Source organism: Labrus bergylta, chromosome 6 (genome assembly GCF_963930695.1).
Source record: "Labrus bergylta chromosome 6, fLabBer1.1, whole genome shotgun sequence".
Lineage (NCBI taxonomy): Eukaryota > Metazoa > Chordata > Actinopteri > Labriformes > Labridae > Labrus > Labrus bergylta.
The window spans coordinates 15,817,071-15,837,882 of NC_089200.1; the positions used below are offsets into that span (position 1 = coordinate 15,817,071).

General features: G+C 40.9%; 1 protein-coding gene across 31 annotated transcripts in view; it reads left to right on the top strand.

Annotated features, from left to right (window-relative positions):
* Positions 1-20,812, top strand: part of adgrl2a (adhesion G protein-coupled receptor L2a) — a 154,487-nt gene that overhangs the window by 68,351 nt on the left and 65,324 nt on the right. For 30 of the 31 annotated variants that reach the window (XM_065955814.1, XM_065955836.1, XM_065955830.1 and 27 more), the window contains one exon: positions 14,687-14,871. In XM_065955814.1, the coding sequence (XP_065811886.1) occupies positions 14,796-14,871 (76 nt within the window). In that variant the 5' untranslated portion in view covers positions 14,687-14,795. Of the gene's footprint in view, positions 1-762; positions 930-14,686; positions 14,872-20,812 lie in introns of those variants that run through there. The other variant, XM_065955816.1, reaches the window with a different exon arrangement.

Here is a 20,812-nt window from a genome sequence, read left to right on the forward strand (position 1 = left end):
CGTCTAATGTTTCTGCTCACTTTTTTTTTTAAGGTTATGCATCGCCTGCGCATTTCCTTCTATATCTGGTTGGTTTGGAGAGTCTGAGGCTCAGATAAAAGACTTTTTATTTTACAGTATTTAGTTGGGAAGTGTGAAGGCTTTGTTCTTGTAATATAGTTGCCAAGTCAGATGGAGTTGAGCGTCTGGTCTGGGAGTTTCAGAGGAATATCACAGGCATGGGAAGTTGCTAAAAACTAAGCTAATCAACAAAATAATTGTCTGCTCAATTGCTACCGTGCCAGAGACATCAAACACAGGCGAGTTTGAAAAAACAATCAAATTATCTCTTAATGATTGCTCACGCTGACAGATGAGCGCCTGTGACTTGCTTTTGTTTGACGGAGCCGTATGTGTGAGGAAGAATGGAGTTTGTGGTGGCTCGCTCATAAATGTAGTACATTTTTATAATCTCCATAGATATCCATCATCACCTGTAATGAAAACAATTTGATCTTATTGTGTGGTTTTTGGCGTTGAAACAGAGAGAACCGTATTAGTCTATTAATTTCCTGCAGTGAATCATGAGTCCTGCTGCTTTTATCCTCGCTCCACCCTCCATGTGTGGTCCACAAAAAAATGTTTCTGTTTCCTCTGCAGACTAAAGTTTGGCCCCTGTGTCTGCTCTCCTCCCTCCCTCCCTCCATCCCTCCCCCCCGTCTCTCTCTTTCTCTGTCTTTCTCCCTCTGCGTAGATAATGTCTCTGCAAATGATTTAACCGCCCTCGTTGAGGCTCCTTCCAGTAATTGAACAAGCAGAGACTGGGTGCTTTACAGGAAAACAATAGTCGTATTATCTCAGATCTCCACCACTCTGAGATTCAACAAAACACTACCTTGGATTGGACTTTGACAACTGCTTTGAGGGTCTGAAGTGAAGAAAGGAATCAGGTTTGCTTTCTTCTCTAAAGAAAGATTTGCTGCAAAAACGGGTGCCAATAATAATAATACTGTAGGTGTGTTTTATTGAGAGTGTTGCGTGATTGTGATGCATGTCGTCAAGATGCACCTGGGGGTAAAGTGCATCCTCGGGTGGTGCTTGAGAAGCATGATGGCGGCTTGGTAACAATTAACCATAAATGTGTTTGGGCAAACAGTGACAATGCTTGTAGCAATAGTGTGCACAGAAATGTGTGCTTTTTACATGAAGACGCTTTGAATTAAAAAAAATATGTTTGTGCATAATTTAGATATTTTATTTTTTCCTTTTTTAATTGTTTATTGCCTTAGATAGAGCAACCACTTGACATGAAAATTTGAATACTACATTTCATTGTGATTGCTTCAGGTTGGATGGTGTTTTTTTTTTTTTTTTTGGCAAAGCAGGGGAAGCTTTGATTGTGTTGCTGTGAAGCAGAGTTGACCTTGTGTGTCAAAACGAGGTTTTTCTCCGCCTTGTTTCATACAGAGCACTCTTAGACTGAAATGGCCTTAGGAGGAGTTGTTCTTGACAGAGATGCATTGTTTCAGGCAGCCAATAAACCAGCGCACTGAGTGGCTACATCTGTGAACCTCATCTCGGCTACAGTGCAGAGCTAGCAACAACACGGCAACTGTCACAGCTGCACCTGCTGCTGTCTCAGGACAGAGCCTCCCTCTCTCTGTTGCCCTCAGAACCGCATCACTCTTCTCTCCATGACAAGCCAGAGGCGACATGCTCTGCCTGGGTCAACCGGAGAGAAGCTTCTCGGGAAAACATTTGAAAACAGAGGACAAAAATGTCAGTCTCAAAAAGAGATGTTAAAATAAAAATTCTGCCCTGAGGGCCAGGATTTGTTTGCTTAGGAGCTTGGGAAAGAAAGTCCTGCCTGTAAAATGTTGTGGGGTTTCACTAAAACCTGACCGGAGTGCTTTTGACCAGCTACAGTGATAGAGTGGGGTTTGCAAAGACAGCATGTAGTCTCTCCCTAATACTGTAAATGATGAATAGAGATGAATGAAGCTGACTCTTGTGTGCACACAGCCCTGCTTGTGTATTGAGGCCATTTAGAAGATGATCTGATCAGCTAAGAAGAGATTCAGTAGCATTAAAGGCTTTTAAATCTCATATGTACTCATATTTGTTACGCTGCTGTTAAAAGTCACACAGCTCCGATTTAGCATCTAATACCAAACCTCCATTGCTTCAGTGAATACCTGAAAGAGCAAACAAGAAGCAAGAAATATCTTGCAGAAAATGACTTGGATTGGCTCATCATGCTGTCTCAGAAAAAAAAAAGATTATTCAAAGAGGGAACAATGCCGAGAGGATTTATCGGCCAGGAGAAGTGATGCAACATGTCCACTTTCCTGCCAAATTGAACTTAGGAGTGTGAAAGCAATCTACGGACATGAGGAGCAGGGCTGACATGAATGCAGATAGTGTGGGATTAACACAGGGGAAGATTGAGCGACAGAGGCCGATGACGTCTCTTTACAGCTTTGCTTGTACAGCTGTGCCAGGCCTGGCATCCACTGCTGCCTGCTCCATCCAACTCCTCCTCCTCCTCTGCCGGGGGGTTAGGTAATGAGCATCTTAAATACTGCTCATAACTTCAGCTTCTCAATGTGTGTGTGCACCCATGTGTGTGTGTGTGTATGGACATGAAACATGAAATTATTAATGCACTTGTAATGAAAATTGGAATGCTTAATATTGACATCTCTGATTTGGTCTCCTTGGCATTAGCACAGGAAAAACACATATACAGGCTGCCCTTATAATTAATCATGCGGCTTTTAAATGAGGTGTGAGGCGGCTCTGCTGGTGTGAATCCTGCTATAAATCACACATACCCTGACTGCTTTATCCATTAGACCGCCCTGTTTGTCTAATTCAGCTATCCAGGTCCCTTTGAAAACTGGTTTTAGTCATTAAGATGAGTGTGAGAACTGCACCTTCTACTTCACACCTGGCATGTTATTGATGGAGGTGAGATGCATAGATATGGAGAAGCAAGAATAAACAGTTGAAGCCACTACATGACATGACAGTTGTAAAGGCTCGAGTCGTTAAGGGCTAACATCAAAGGTCGCTGATTGAATTGACATTGTTACATGGAAGAGATATAAGAAACCTCGTTGCATAGTCGTCCTATGTGACGATTTAACACGTTTTCTTTTGTTAATTTAATTGATTTTTCGATTTGTTTTCGGTTGATGATTAAAAACCTTAAAGGCTTCACTCACTCAGTGCTCTTTGATTGCACTTTGGATGTTGATATGTGTGTGTTTGGTTCATTTTTTGTGCTGTCCTGTCGTTCACGTGAGCTGTGTGCGCACTGACGCTTTTTCACACAACTGAAGTTCCTAACGGATAAATAAAGTTACGTGAATTGAATTGATAGATACATAGAATACATGGCTAATTTGTACAACACAGTATCAGGCTTTTTATCTCCTCACTTTTTCAATTTTAAACAAATTTTTTTAAACCTAAACTGTCTTTTGAGTCATGCCCGTTACATTGTTGACCTTCACGTAATCTATTGAGAGGTCGACGTTTTCACATGAAGATATAAGTTCTATTAAAAAAAGTCAGGTTTTACAGACTGTTTTACACAGCTGACTGCGACTACATAAAACTAGTCTATAAAACTTGAGATTTTTTTTCTCGAGCCGCTGCTGTTCTTTGAGTATCGTAATTAAGCCCGTGCCCAACGAATTTCTTTCACCTGAACCCACAGTATATCTTTCTTTGTGCACTTAATTAATTGTAATTATTGGATGATTCCTGAGAACAAATATATGTTTGGCTTAATGCACTGAGGTGTAATGATGACCAGACATAAAGCGCTGCGCTGTACAGAAACTCGAGTACAGCATCTGTATCAGGCAACACGTCTCATTTTTAGCTTCAGCATTAGCAGCTTAACCGATGTGATGAGTGCTATTCTGTAGTAGTTGACGGAAAGGGGGGAAAAAAAGGAAGTGTAAGGAGGACAGTGAAAGAGGGGGGCAGAAACAGGCACATTTTTGTCATTGCAGTGGAGCCAGTGGCACTTCCGTCATTCATCAACCCGAGCTGATTACTAGTGAGTGTGGAGTGAGCCGACAGGATGCGGCGCCTGCAGCCATTACCATCAAAAATAGGTCCAGCAGGCCAGCGGGTATGCGAGGCGCTGGAGTTGAAGAGGCCGAGACCTGCCTAAAGGATGCAAAAGTTTTTCATGTTTTGCATGACAACATCTATCTAACACAGAGGTGAGGCAGTATGTTGTAGTATTGATGATGGACCCCTGGAAAATGTGCTCCAATAAACGCTCGCGTTTAAATGTAGAAACCAGAAACTGAAGCCGAGTCTTAACAATCAGCTAGAGGGGGCGAATGTAGCAGACACCGCAACGCCTACTGACTTTACTGCGAGGGCCAAAAAAAAAAGGGATCTTTTATTCTATCACCTGAAAGGGCTCATGAGCTCCGGTGCATAATGGAAGCAGTGTAGCAGAGGGAGGGCTGTGCAGATATTACCAGGAGACAGTGAAAAAATATTCCAGAGTCACTGCCACAAGACTCAACTGCATACTTAGTATTTAAACTTTAACAGGAGTTAAACATCTCGCACCAAGGCAGAAAAGTGTAATGAAGCTTTTCTAACACGATTCATACAACTGGAGCATGCAGGGATCGCCCCCAAACTAAAGTGCTAATTGATGCTGTGGATATTTTAGTGTATAAAAACATAGAAGGATGCCAGAGATGGAAATATTCATAAGACGGGGCTGAATATTTATCAGCTAGACCCGAGTTTCTCCTCTGAAGTTACAGTATCACTGCTTTTGAAAAATAATTCACATGCTTTCTTTTCATTTAGTCACTTGCTTTTTGTCATCCCTATGGCGTACAAATCAAGACATTGATGATATTATTTTTGGTTTCAGTTTTTAGTCGTATATTAATGTAGATGTCAAACACAGAAGTTAGGTCAAGTTGATCAGCTTTTCAGGAATCTTCAGGTCAAAGCGTAAATATCAAAAAGTCTTCTCTTGCCTAATTGCTTTATTTATTTATTTTGCATTAAGTGATTTTGAAAAAATACTCATGCGGCAACAGTGGAAAGCAAAAAGCGTAAAAGTGAAACTCTAACTGTATTTATGAATTAAAAGAAAGGTCTTTCACCTTAGGCAGCAGTTTACACTTTAGTTTAAAAACTACATCAATTGTACAAAATGGAAATTTATCCGTAAATTCACCTGGTTCTCATTTGTCTATTTTATGTTGTTTCATTACGATCACATCGCTGGAGCGTATTCACAACCAGAGATTCTCACTTATTCTTTAATAAAGCAGGTTAAAACCGATTCAACTTCATCCATACATTTATTTATATACTATTTTAGATGAGTAAAAAAAAACAATATTTCACAGTGGACCTTGTGGCCTGGGAGCGCTGCTCTGTCCGTCAGGAACCACCTCACAGAGGCGTTCATTGTCACTCACAGGACAGTTTTCCTCCCTTGCAAGAGCCCTCGTCCAAGTATAACCTCCCCTTCACACATTGGACTCTGTTATCACGCTCACTTCATATTCATAGTGAGTTCCATTCTCTTGTCATTATTTTGTATGATTTAGAGCTGTAGCAATTACACTTCAGTGGATTACCTGTGCAGAGATACAGCGATTAGGATCTCTGCTTCATACAACCTCCTGCACGCCAGTTTAAAGTTGCGACCTGCGCCGCAATCCACTATCGTTTGGCGGTGTGCGGAATTGGCCAACCTTTTCTGAGTTTGTTTGGGAATTTGAATCCCTTTGGTATTCAAAACAGGAGGACCTTATGACAGAGAGATAATTTCCCGGTGAATGTTTTATCGCAGTATGCTTGACAGTCTCTCTCTCTCGCTCTCTCTCTTTCTCTCTCCTTATGTCTTAAGATTCCCTGACTTTAGTCCAGGGGTGAAAAACCAGCGAAAAGAAAAGACCACCGTGTTTGTTTCCTTCCTCCTTTTTTTTTTATCACAAAAGAGCAAACACATATTAAACATACACAAGGTGCAGAAGCAGTGATTGCTGTATCTGCTGTCCTGCTGTGGGTGGCAGGGGACGATAACATAAGCCACAGGCCTATTTACATAATGTAAAAAAAAAATGTCAAGGCTGAATCATGGTCAGTTGGAAGCAAGCATTTTTCCTGAAAAGACATGTTTTTTTTTCACCATGACAAACATATTATTTCAGACCCACCTTTATGTGCCATGTGCTTAAATTTGGACAAATTTGTCTCTGATTGAAATTGGAGATGAAACTTCTGCCACGTTGAGAAAATCTCCTTTCCCTTTCTCTTTAGTCTCAAAGAATTTGATCCATTGTACGGTGCCCAGGCAGGAGTGAGATCCTCCAGCACCTTACTTATTAAAAGAGGGGTTTGAAATGAGCCAATCTGAGCTTGTTTGCATCACAATCCCCCACACAGGGCTGATGTTATGCTAATGAAGGCTCAGCCCCAAAACTGTCCTCTCTCTTTCAGCGCTGAAAGTGGGCAGAGGGCAAGGAGGAGTGACACTGAAACTGCACGAGGGAAATCTAATGATGCAGCCAGAACATTCAAAGCAACTCCAGTTTCTCCAGCTTGTCATGTTGCTTTATACATATGGTTTTCATTGCCTTTTTGTTTATTTTTCAGGACATTTTTATGTTTGTGTGGCAGAGCGTGTAAAAGATTCATTTCTGAGCAGCAGCTAAATGCCTTTTAGATATTTTCTGTGTCTTCGAAGAGGAAAGGAAGAACCCTCCAATATACCTTCATCAGGTTTAACAAGCACTATTACCTGTCAGGGCAGTACTGAGTGAGGATTTAAGGCTGACAAGTGATTGCATTCAGGAAAGACTACACCCACCCACGTCTTTTGTCTGAGCTTCCTGGCGAATTGCAGAGCTATACCTTGTTTAAGGTTGACACACGCCGCTTCCTCTATCTGACAAAGGCATTCATGCCATCTTAAAGATTGAAAGTAGAAATGGCAGCACTAGAATAGACATATGTAAGGTTAAAGCAGGCTACGGCAGATTCACTCCACTGCTGAAGTAATTTGTTTAGTATTGCTTCTGCTGTGAGGGTAAAGTCTTTGTGCTGTTTACCATTTCAGTGCTGTCTAAGCTTGTGCCGCGTCCCGTATTTTGGCTCTATTTGTCCTTCCTCTGAGCCACAGAAAGGTTAAAAGCCTCAATTAGACACAGCCGTGGCTGGCCACGTTATGCACAATGCCTCTAATCTGAGCGAATTAGCACCCTTCAAAAAATCAAAATATCCACCACTGTCTAGAAACACAATCACAGCTTCCAAGCTTGAGAACATTTTAGGATTGTGTGTGTAATTTTAGAATTATTCCAAGACAGAGAATCTGCCTTAAAGCTTACTTGACAAATGTGTACCAAGAGAAAAAAGCAATAATGGGGTGAATCCAGGTAAAAACCATCTCTAAGCCATTGTTAAATATACCAGTCACCAAGGGGAAGATGCAGCTCTAAAAAGCAAACAAAGAAGAAAAGGATTCTGCAGCTGTTAGAAAAGTGAGATATAGACTGAGCTAAATGTGCTATGACTCAATATCTGGACTGTACATTGAGTGTAAGGCAAGGCAGTACTTAATCACACGTAAGGTGTAGTAAAAACACCCTCGCATTAGTTCAAAAGATACTTCCTCACTTCCTCTTTTTTTTCCCTTTCTTAAATTAGTAAAAACATGAACACATTACTTATTATTTTTCATCTTAAACCTGTCTCTGACGATTCATCTTCTCCATTACCTTCCCCGTGTTTTGTGTTGCTGCCCGCTGCCTTAAAAATTAATCGTCCTGTTTAATAACGCCTCACGATCACAGTGCATTATTGATGGCGAGATCCTCAATAGAAGGATGGAGCTTTTTTTTTTTTTTTTTTAACCATTTGACTGCTCATTTTGAAGGGGGAGGGAGAAGTGGAGGGTCACCAAAGCTGCTTAGCGGTGCATATCCGAGTAAATACAGCACATTATTATCATAGACTAAAAAAAAAACAGGCCTCGTGCATCCAAAAATGCCCTGGTCCCATTTTTTTTCCTGTAAACAAACATGTTGTGTTGGATGAACATAGAAAATAAATAAGTCACACAAGCTGCTGAACTCCAGAACTGTTTTCCAGTGAATGTGACCCTGATGAGCAAATCTCTGACCTCAACTCTTTGTTTGTTCAACATAATTCAGCTTCTAGCATGCGATCAACATGAGTGACTCGGGCACAGTAATTGTGTTGCTGCTGTAAATGTGCAGTTGTTCATCTTGCTTGAACTAGCCAATAGCCAAATTGCACTGTTTGATCTTTGAATGGAAATTGAGAAGATGAGTTTGAGAGATTTTCTTGGCCAACTGCTGGGCTCCGTTTCTGTAATCCCTTTTTTGTTTTGACTAATTTAACCATGACAAACTGCATCAGACAACAAACGTTTCTTTTGCGGTGTCCTCATGGGCTCCAAGTACCAACCATGCACCGTTTTCTATGTGCACAGACTAATTGGATTCTATTTCTTAACAGGATAATATATATGTATATACATACACTACATATTGCATTCGCTCTGTGTATACCAAGGTGAATCACACAGTGTCAAGGACTTATTGGACTTGATTGGCAGGTACTATCGCCATGAGATGCCCATAGAATGGCAGGTCTCCCATTCCTGACCTTCCTATTTATCTTGCTGTATTAATGTCAGCCTATTAATTCCTAAGCGCAGGAACATTTGGCAAATACACCGTTTAACGGTCCGGGCTGAATCATTCTTATCTCAACAGACCTGAAAGGAATAGTTTTGTGCTATCAGCAAGTGGAAATGACATTTTGAAATTTCATTTGAGATAATCCACTTCACTTCCCAGTTAAACATCAAAATTACAACTCAAAATGTATGGAACCTGTATTAAAACCTTGTTACCGTGGCAAATCATCGGCCTATAATCCGTATGGACAGACAGGTGTAGGTATCTTTCAGCGCTAATAGGATTTTGGTTGCATTTCTGAAGTGATTATGAAGCTATGGATTTCTTATATATTCAGGCAGAGGGCAAGGTAGCACTCAATGCCTGGGGCAACAGGAGAAAAAGAACACGCGAGACTCCTATAAACTTGTTAAATGTTGACATTTTCAAATTAGGGTTTAAACTGATGAACATGTTTTTCTCACATTAAGAACCAGACCTGAAATCTATATTTATATATTTTTTTTACCATGTCAGTATCTTGGTTTTGACAATGCTTACATTCGTGCCTCCATGTATGTATTTATGAGGAGGAGTGTGCCAGGGTTTGGCTCTCGATTGCTTTATTTAGTAGCCATATGTCCTGACCAGTGGGGAGTACTCTAATCGATTAATTGAGTGGCTCATAAAAATGATCAATGGTGCAAACACTAAGAGCAATGAGCATGTCAAGCACCACACTTCCGTCACACGCTCAGACTCGCTCTCTTGCATGCTGCTGTGATTTTGTTCCGGAAATGTAGCTCGCGTAAGAGCTGGGTTATGATTTATTTAATCCAAAACGTTTTGATCCGCAGATTCAAAAACAATTCATCTATGTACTCTCAGATGATGAAATGGGTTAGATAATACGGGTAAATGATAAGTGACTGTGCAATACAGTGTAGGGAATGTGGAAAAATAAATGTCACAGTCAGAGATCTCCGGCAAATATAGGTTGGAACTATTGAAGTTTTCATATTTGGGTTGTAATGTTCTGATAATATGTTATATAACAGCTTTTACAGAAAACCCTCTCAACTGGAAAAGGCTCTGCTTTGTTTCCCTCCTCTCCCCCCTTTGTTTCTCTAACATCCCCCCTCCTCAATTTCTTTCTAAAGTATCTGAGCTCTCGTGTTCCAGCATGCGTGTTTGACCTGGTATTTCCCTGACTGAGCCCCTGTTCGTGTCGAGGCCTGCGCTTGGGCCGAGAGCAGTAACAGTGTTTGGTTGGTTCCACTGGTCCTGGTGCTGTTCTCGATCAATCCCTTTGCCGCAGCAGGGTCAGCCTCTGATTCCTCCCTGCCCCATATCCGACTCAGTGGGGGCTCCAGACTCATCCGATCGCCAGCTCAATCCCCTCCCGCCCCTCTGAAGTGCGAATTTTCTGATTCATGCTTGCAAATTGTACATCTTCAGCGGTGTCAAAGCAGGAACACAATCTCTTTGGGGAATAGATTTCTGGCACAGCTGATGCTGAGGGTTCTGTGACTGAGCCACGTGTCCCCAGGTATTTCACTTTTTCCCCCTCAAAGTGGGAAAGAGAAACAGAGATAAGAGGAGTCTTATAGTATTTATGAATACATGTATGAGGATGCTGTTGGGAAAACCAGATAGAAACCAACTGTTTTCCCCCACCATTCAACATGTGGTGGTCTTTTGGCTCTGATTTACATTTCAGTGGATCTCCGGCCCCATATTTCCCTTCCTTTGCATCCCTGTGATGTTCCATGACAATTAACATCCCTACTCTTTCTTGGGGTTTGTTGAAAGCAAAGGGGCTAATTCAAGGGTCAAGCAAGACTTGCAAGCTGTCAATCTTTTATTGTAACTGGAGCCCCCCTCCCCCACCCAATCCCTTTTCACTGCCCCCCCACTTCCATTCTCCCAGAATGCCCCAACTCTTCTTCTATTCTCCTGTGGCCCTCTAACAGCCAGAGAGGGACAACCAGGAGCTTTGTCTTTTTCTCTCACATCTGCCTCTTGTTTTCAGACCCCCGCCGCATTCAAATTTCAAACTGTCCTTTTCAATCATCCCTCCTCCCCTCCTTTCTAATAGCCCCCTCCCTCCAAGTAACTAAGCCTTTTATTTTTTCCCTTAAGGACAACTGAGCTCCTGCAATTCACAATTTTGTCACCCAGTTGTCGATTATAAAGCGTTGTGTTGTATTGCGGATAAATCAAGCACACATATGTTTAAAGCCTCTGGGCCCACGCCCCTGTGGCTCCTCCATTTCTCAGAGTACTTAAACATCTGTCTGCAATGACTTCATATTTAGCCAAAACAGTGTGACGCCTGTTGACATGTTCGCAATCTGTGCTTAACAATCACAGAAAATTGCCTCGATCGTGTGTCTCGTGCATTCGAGGCAGCCATGTTGATCATAATGCTCTTCATCATCTGTCAGTCTCACATATAAACTCCAAACCCCTGGAACAACAAAGCATGGTTGCAGAGGCTAACACCCACTCTGTGATCACACCCGAGTCGAGGGCTATTAAAGAAAAAAAAGCCAAGGTATGATCACTGAGGGTTTGAAGGCGGAGAGAGAAAAGAAACCCCCAGCTGAGAGGCGAGACCTCGGAACGTTTAATGAGGAGAGCGGCAGTCTTCCTCCGGTCTGTACCTTTGGTGCCTCAGCATGTTAAACACTCACAGCGTGATACAAAATATATTAAAGTATAGCACTGTTATCATCGATTTACACAACACCCATTCCTGTGTACCAGGGATCTACATTGTTTTTTTCTTCCTGGTTGGGGGTCTCTACTGCCTCCGAGGCAAAAGTGTTTAAATGTGTTTTGTCTTTGTCTCCACATCCTGACACAGGAGGTCTGTTGAGCATGGAGCCTCTTTTTTAAGCAATGAAGACAGGAGAGCAAAAGTAGTCATATTGATTGAACAGTGTTTTCTCAGGTGAAGACTTTAGATATTGTGTTTAATGTACGTATAAACACAAGCACCTAAAACCACCTTAGAGATACCACTATTCTGAAATACATGCTTTCCAGAGTTTATTATGTTGCATTTAGGTATATCTAGAAAGCAAAATTGAGGAATGCAATTGTTTAGTGAGTTATAACATTTGGGCATAAGTAGGCAATGTAATTGTTCGTGTTATCAATAGATTTATACACGTTTTCAGTGCAGCACTTTATCCACTGCATTAACTGCTCAACTGTGATAAGAAAATCCATGTGCTAACGTGCTCACTACTAATGCGATTACAACCACAGCAAGGCAATACGTCAGTTATTGCAACTACCTTGTAAAGACCTTAACCAGGTTATCTTACTTGCTTCAAGGTCGTAAGCCGAGCTGGCATAGCGTCATTCTTTGAAATTGCACTTGGCACGCATACGTCCACATAGTGTGTCCGTGTTTTTCATTCTGTGCACGCCCCACAGAGGTCACAGAGCAAACCAAATGCAAAGTGGGAATATATTTGATAAAGGAGTGACAAGGCTAGGGATGGTGGGAAAATAAAACTCATTTTTTTTGAGTGACAGTGAAATGAATGTACCGCTACAGCGGACACCTGGAGCAATAGAACCTGTTTGAACTTGTAGAATCAGATGCTCCAAACTGTTATTATTAAATATCGCTCTCCAGTTTCATTATGTACAACTATTTCCTATTGTACTGCTGTTGACCTTTACATAAATCTAACTGCTAAACTGGTGCAACCTCACTGTATTTTTTACTGGAGAATGTTGTACTGAGAACTATGTCAACTCTTAATCTGATTTTTCTCAGTAAATTATTTTGTGAGTGACAATATACTGATTGAATGGGATTATCATCATTCACGTGTAAATGTGTGTGTGATCCAAATAAGTTTGTCTCACTAAGTGGACAAGCTAAGTCTTTGTGCGCACAGATGAAGATCCGTAAAGCCTGCATGCTGACTTTAAAGCTTTGTTGTGGAGACAATCTTCTTAAGGCCTCTTTATTCGGTATAGACCTGCAGTGTAGGCTGATTATTGGTAGACACTTGCCTGATAAATTTAAGTGGTGCCAAATGCACTGATCTGCTAAAAGACAAGGATTACAGTTTTGTTGGAATCCAATTGGTTTGGTCTCAGTGATCAACTTTCATTTGTCGGGTCTCATGACTGCATATTATTCCATTGAAACTAAATACACTGTGGCTGTGTGCGCTCTGCTCCTGTTAACCTCCTTTAAATGGCTCTGAAATTAGAGGTCTCAGGTGAGGCGTAATGTCATCCTAGATGAGCTGATTATGGCAGGCTTAATTATAACTTTGTTGGCTAATGTGTGCGCTCTGCATGTTTTCTCAGCGATGAATTATTACACTGTCTGAGAACTCAGACGAAATAGATCAAAGACTCCTCCGGCCGCGGATATTCTCCAGTGTGGAGGAGTCAGCCGAGGCTGCCGAAGCTGCAGCTCTGACGCTACATGACAAACAGAATTCCTCACTGTCATTTCATTACACTTCTCTTGTCAGTTGCTCGCATGTTGGAGAACATTCAGTACCTTGAATCTTAGCAAACAATCGCAGGCAGTAGACATAAAAAATGGAGTGTTGTTTTTGAATGTGTTAAAAAGAAGAAAAAAACAAAACAGTTTCTAATGGGGTCCTGTGTGCCTTGTTGCCAGAGTGATGCCATATCCCATGGTGAATGTGCTAATGGTTCATGGGAGCGAGAGGACTGAGCTTACCCCGGCAGTGTAAACACACAGACAAAAGGGAGCAGTTAGTAGTGTGAAACGCATGCCTGGGCGCGCAGGTATAGAGGCATTAGGTTTCACCCCACACAGCTCCAGAACTGTATCCATGACAGGGAGGAGGCCATTTGCTTTTGTAGCGAAAGAGAGCAAAAACAAACATTCAAATAGACTTGTACTACAAGTACAGGTATGGATGAGGGGAAGAGAGGAATCTGGTGTGGAGAGGGAGGGGGTGATGAGAGAGCGATATGGTGGTTTGTGGTCAGTCACAACAAAGAGAGGCGACCATTTGCTTTATTTGTTTGTTTGGCCGGGGCGCGGGGGTGGAAAGAGACACAAAATTATCAGTCAACAGAAGTGCTGTTGCTTTTTAACCTCTGCTTAGAAGAAGTAGTGAAATGCCAGCGTCAGAGAACACTGTAATGTAGCCTTTTTAAATGTCAATGTGACAGGCTTGTGTTGTCAGATACAACCATTATCAGTATTTATTTTAGAAGTAATTCTATATTTTGAAATGGCCATTTAGACTTTCTTAATATAATTTTATAATAATATCATTATCAGTCACTCTAACATTCGTCATGTTATCTCAAGACAACTCTTTACAAAACGAGCACATCTACACCATACTTTCTTATCTTATTGTTTATCATTATATTTTATTATTTGGACTTATATGACATTTGTTTGCTATGCTTCCATGAAATTTTTCCATTGATTAGACACCAACAAAGCAAATCCATACTTCCAAATGAAGATGAAAGCTTTTTTTTGCTAATGTTCACCAAGTTATCACCATGGGTCATTTTAACATTTACTGTAACTGTGTGTCAACAAACCCTTTCTTCTATAGGGTTCTACACTTTTCATGTCAAGTAATCCGTCATAGCACTGATCAGGTTAGCACCACTTGCTTTGTAGGTCACAAAGAGATGGACAGGGTGGGCCCTATCTGCTGGATGACAGCACTGGTCCCACCCCACTCCTCCCCTCTCTACCAGTTAGCATTCAGCTACCATTAAGGGATTTTCCTCCTTAAGATTGTTGACCTTCTGGGCTTTTTTTTTTTCAGGAGCTTGCGTGGGTTTGTAGCATTTCACAGCTTAAGGTTTGTCACATTTCTGCAGTGGAATGTAAATGCAGCATCAAGTGGTGTGTGTGATAAGAGTGTGACAGGCTAAATCACACCGGCAGGGTCAGCGCTGGCACATGGAATCACTTTCGGTCCTGAGCTGAACATCTCTCTCGCTCTGCTCCACAGGTGAGAGGATCAATGATGAGTATCTCTGAGACCAGCCGGCTTGGACTTTTTTAACAAGAAACTTTAAGTCACGACACAAACCTGCCAGAAACCACCGACACCAGGCGCCATGGCATGCTCCCTGTGGAAACTACAAACCCTCTGCTGGTTCCTCATTACGCTAGCCCAAGTGCACTCCACAGAGGGTAAGTACCCAGTTTCCTTTGTTTTCGCCAAAAAACATACAGATGTGTTCTCATGCCAGTATTTTTAGAGCATCTTTTGAATGAGTATTGTTTCAGGCTCAGTGACAGCCAGTGCCAGACAATATTTTTTCTCTATTGTCTTATTTAGGAATATAGCCTGAGCAGTGAAATTGTGACTAAAGCCAAATCTGCTCCCCTGAGTGCAGGCAGTGCTTTTGTAAGTAGTGCTCTTGCAGCTCTGAAGACAGTGGGCACAGGCGGATAGGGGATAATCTTGAGTGGTTTCATTAGTTGGTAAATTGTGATTTGTCTGAGATTTTCTGCTTGAAAGCGCCAGTTGTTCCCAGTGGCATCAGAGCTGGATCCATTTGTAAATTCCTTGCTAAAATGCTCTGTCTCATGGCAGGCGCACACAGATTTCACACCTCGGAAAAATATAATGCCTAAATGTGTTTTAATCATAGTGCCTTTATCTTTGATTGAATCGCTCTCTGCTGTGTCGTAATTATAAGATCTATGTGTGCAAGCCATATCTCATAAACTGTATCCTTATCCTTATGTTTGTGTTTAATCAAAAGAGTGGTGGCGCATTACTTTTGATGTTTAAAGATTAGCTCTATAACAAACTGAAGTTGGTGTCTGTTAATGCAATATATCAGAAATATCATTCAACTCTGATTTATTGTGTGAACTGTCTAATCTCTGACCAACTGTTTGTTTTTATTTTTCATTTTGAACAATAAAAAAAAAAAGTTAGGATTATTGATTCAAGTTTGGAAGGCAATGATTTCTCAAGATGCTGAATTCACACTGTAGCAAGTCACACTGGCACGATATATAACTTACCATATGTGTCTCCTTTGAATCATCTGGCTTAGATTTGATCTTTCACATAAGACATGTGAAATCGGAATAGTGTGTGGTCTCTGTAGGTTTCAGTGAAATGAGGAAACACGGGGAGTCACAGAAATTCCATAAAAGTAGCTCTACTTGGTCAAATGTATTTCATATATGTTGGCACTCAGACACTCAGTCATCTGAGAATCCTCATGCAATGATAAGAGTTTGCAATTTCAGGTCCTAGGTATATAGAAGTAAACCTATTTAGTTGGATTTGGAAAGGTAGTCCCCATCGTATAAAGTATCTGCCCCTGGTTGCTAGCAGATGGTTTCACAAGAGAACCTCAGATCACAATTTAACATGTTTTCAGGTTGGAAAGCCTTGGGTGAATTGTTGCACGTGAAGGTTAAAGAGAAGGATTACATTTCAAAAAGAAGAAAGTCTAGACTGTAGCACTTGAAGAATTTCTTCTATCAAATCAGAGGTTATAGAGAATAAGGCCACGAAAGAAAAACAACATATTTCCTGAAGACATTTGCCAATCACCTGTTCCTCTAGTTGGTTCCCCTCCGCACTCACCTCCTTCACATTTCCCATCTCGGCTGCAGAGCTCAGTCCAGAAACAGTCCATTACAAACAATATCCCCAAGTAAACATGCTTCATTAAACTGCGTCTACCCCTAATATCTTTTTAATGCATTTTTATAATTGAATTAAATGGGTTAGTGAAATGCTGTAAATAGTTTAAAGTTTGTCCCTTCTGCCGCCCCCTCCTTGTTCTGTATGTTTGAAGTAAGGCTGAGACTGCATCTGTGAAGTGTTGTTCACCTCTGACCCTCCTTCTACAGCTATCCCATCCTCCATGTTTGACTCTTTGGGTCATACTCATGTCCGCATATCTGTGATCTGTGTGTGCTCTGCTGACTCACTGCCATCAAAGCCTTTCATCTCTTTTATTCTTTCTTTTCTTTAAAGCATATTCCCTAAAAACAAATCCTTGTATACATCCACAAGCCCAGCAGCCCACTGAGTAACATTAGGTTCTGAAATTGATTTGGCTTATTATTTTAATCAAGCTATATATACAGTATGTGTATGCCATGGTGTAATACATATCAAAGGAGCCCTGGGGCCAAGAGCCTTTGATCCTAATGATATGGATACAGAATTAAGGGTCTTATACTCTCTTGTGTTTTATTACAGTCAATACAAGAATATCACTTTAGCTCCCTTTTGTGAATACTCTTTAAGTGCAATATCATTTACAGTCATACAACTGCTGAGACGATAATACGTAATGGGTTAAAAACAGGTTATTTTACACATTTTCCTTGACAGTCTTGAAACATACACATGAGCTGTGTCCTTGCAGTGTGTCTAAAAGCAAAATTATGTCAATTTTCCAGTATATAATCCTACAAAAGCCCAGGAGGGTCATGTGGTGAGATAGATACTTTAATCAATATCAGTGTGGACATAATGATGTGAGACAGATAGCATCTGGGATTTCGGCGCTGAAAAATGTGCAGGTTTTTATTGGGTCATCACCTGTAATTTTGAAGTAGAGAAGCACACATTTGACTCATGAACTGTAGCGAAATCATGACACATATGGCTAATCTTTATTTAACATGAGATTATGTCTCAAATCCTGGAATTCATTCCTAAAAGTCTGACAAAACAACTCCTGATAATTATATTAGAGTTAGTTAGTACTTTTATTCTTGTAGGACACATTTCGTTCTTTCTTTTAAAGATACCTAGAAGTGTTATAACCTAGGGGCATCGAGTTTAAAAGACATGGGCATATACCTGGCAGCTGGGGCTCTTACAATAGATGTTATGTTATATTAAGGAAGGAGTATGAAGAGAATAAAACATTTTAGTGAATAAAATAAATGTAGTTACATCCCTGTGTGTATCATTTCTGACCTACTAACCTTTAGTTGGATATAGTGTATGAAAGCACATAAAGTTAAATACCAAAGTAAAAAAATTACTTCCCTTGACAGTAAAGGGTTTATTTTATGTCAATGCAATGAGCTGGGTTACATATTTATTGATTGTATTATTTTCAACACAAATGACCATTTTAAGTCCGGTGAGACGGGTCAGGAAGTAATATAAATCTGTGTCTATCACTTTTATCAGCATGCTCTACTCTGACCTGCTTTGATATCGTTTTGCATCAACACAAATTTGCCCTCTGGCATTCACAGTGATCTTCTTTGAAGCTGCAGCTTTATTTCCTTTTGTCCTACTGGTGTCCTCTAAGGATGTCACCATAGCAACCTACCAGAACTGGCGAAGGTGTAATTCACAAGTAATAATGTAAAACAAAAATGGAGATCCCCCCCCCCCCCTTGAAATTCATGTTTAAATTGGCTTGCATGTCTTCCAAAATAATTTAGTCAACTCTGTTGGGGTGAAAGGATTTGTCAGTAAAACGATTCACATGTAGCTCAGCTGCGGGCTCTCTTGGCTTTCCAGAAGACTTTTAAAATGAAGATGAGACCGAATTAGAAACCAGGCCAGCATTCTCTGACAAGATGTAAAAAAGGGCAAAGTTTGCAACATGCCAGACCAAGTATATGTCAATAAAAAAAATCCTATGTTGCATTGAATTACCAGTACTTATAAGTACTGATTATTTCTCTGGTACCACAAAGAATTTGTAGTTTTACTGTTTTCCTAATCTAATGACATTGCTGGCTTTCAGTTGAAAAACATCACAATATATGGAAGATTCTGCTTGATAATAGTATAATATAAGTACATTCATGTTAAGTAGGTCAAGGATACCTTGACGTTGATGTTAGAATGATTCAACATTTGTTTCCCTCGACTGTATGTTGTGATTCCATTGCTAGAGGGCTATAGTGCTGGTTGCTTGTGTGAGGTTAAGGGTACATGGAGAGCCTGTCATGATATAAAAGCTGCTTTTCAGTGGCAAAAAACGTGTATGAACAAGTCTGACACTAGCAATTTCTGTTCCCTGCCTACACCCTAAAACCATACTATTGTTTCTTCTCGAATCTTAAAATGTTTGAACTACTTGAGATTTCTCAAGGGCAACAGAGAAGGGCACCTTTAAAATCCTGGGTTTTTTTACCGTGCGAAAGGAAAAGAAGAAGAGTCTTAGAGCCTTCATCTCAAAGTGAATGGAGTGAAATAGACAATCAAGGTGTTCTGAAATGTAATTACTAGAAGTAAAAGCCCAGAGCTTAATGTGAACCTGCAAGAACTGGGTCCAGCACCTACCAGCGCTGTGCCACCACCTATTTGCTCTGGGAAGGCTTTAATTGTAACCATAAAAATAAAGATACAGTATCTGTCTTTATGACAAAGACAATTCATTTTCAACCACACTGTTCTTATACCCCACCTTAAAAGGTAATTAGTATCCAACAGGTAAATCTGTTCAGGTATACTGTATTTGCTGAGATATTCTTCAGACGCTACATTACTGTGTCTGTGTTTTTCAATAATCAGCTTTAGTTTCTCCACTCGGGTCTTTCTTCACAGCAGCTTTCGTGTGCATTTTATCTTAAATAAGAAAAAATCTGAATACTGGCTGTCACATAAGCATTTGGAGAACCATGGGCAGTAGGCCTATTCTTTGAAGTAATAATTGTGGAGGAGAAGTGTCCGTGGAAATGAAAAGTACCCCACTGCGTCGCCACACTCTGCTCCCTGACCACTTAATTTGGTGTTTAAGGTACTTTAAAAAGCCTGGCCCATGGCTAATTTGTTAAAAGAAACAAATATTTTCTTAGGTAATTATTTTATGAAACCCCTTTTCAAATAGTTACAGCTTCCAATTTATTCCATATTGGAAGCAGTACTAAACCATATAAGGCCAGAGGGGTGACTTTTCTCTTTGTCTTGTGTGTCTTTAGTAAACAACTTCTGTTGGTTTTGTTTTTTCACCTCCCGCTTGATGTCATCCTGGTTGTTTGCAGCAGACTGTGGAATCTGGCTTCCCGTGGAGCCAGGCAGGCGTGGGGCCTGTGTACGAAGGCCCACCATGCTGTCATGTCTCTTTCATCGCCAGCCAGGCTTGGCCAATAAGGAGATAAGGAGACAATGACTGGGAGAGCAAGCAGTGGCAAGGTGTAACCACAGCCCCTGGGTCTCCTCCCTGCCGAGCTCTTCAAATCCTCATTAGGATTTTCAGCAAAGGAAGGGGGGGATTTTGTGGATTAGGGCTTTGTCACTACTGGCTCCAGGTTGCTGTTTATAATGCAAGAGCATGGTGGAGCTCTTGACATCTTGTCACCCTCCTCCCTTATACCCAAACACAGAGCCTGCATCCACCTGGCTACTGTGGCATTAAGGGAAATTCCACTGACTCAAAATTAAAAAAACTTAAAATAAGTTCTGATACCTTTTTCCCTCATAAAAACAATAGGATCAGTTACTCATTCTGAGGCATAGGCCTGAGTGCAGGAAGATACCGATGGAAAAAATATTTTATTGTTAGATAAATACTGATTTCTGACATTTTGCAAGCTTAGATCAAAATGACTGATATGTACTTAAAACAATTAGGATAGGATTAGTGCTGTGTAGTGTGACTGGCATACTCTCCAATACCTGATACCACATTTAAGGCAATGTTGGCGCCCAATATCCATGCAGGGCTCAGAATTGGAACAAATCTAATAGTAACCTTACCTTACCAGCCTTTGTCAGAGGTTTTTAACTAGATTCAAGTGGTCAGTGTTGGGTGTCTTTGAGTTTGTGCTGCTGCATCAGCATTCTTCGTAATGGATATTTATGCACAGATAACCTTGGGAAGCCTCATTAGTTTGTTGTTAGCTGTCATTGTCCATAACTCACACTGAGATCTCAAGCGTGACACCAAAACGGCACTTTAGACAGGAGACATGATGCCTTGTTTCAACTTCAATTACTCTCCTCTGTGTATTTCACATAGTGGGGGCACTGTACATGTTCCTCCATGAGGCTATTTGTCTCTCAACTTAGTTATTTCAAGGTTCCTGAGCTCTACGTTTCTTTCTATTATAAACCAATGCAAAGAGTACTTCTCTGGCAAGGATGTGGCTGTTTGTGTAATCAAGTCATGGGACTGGCGGA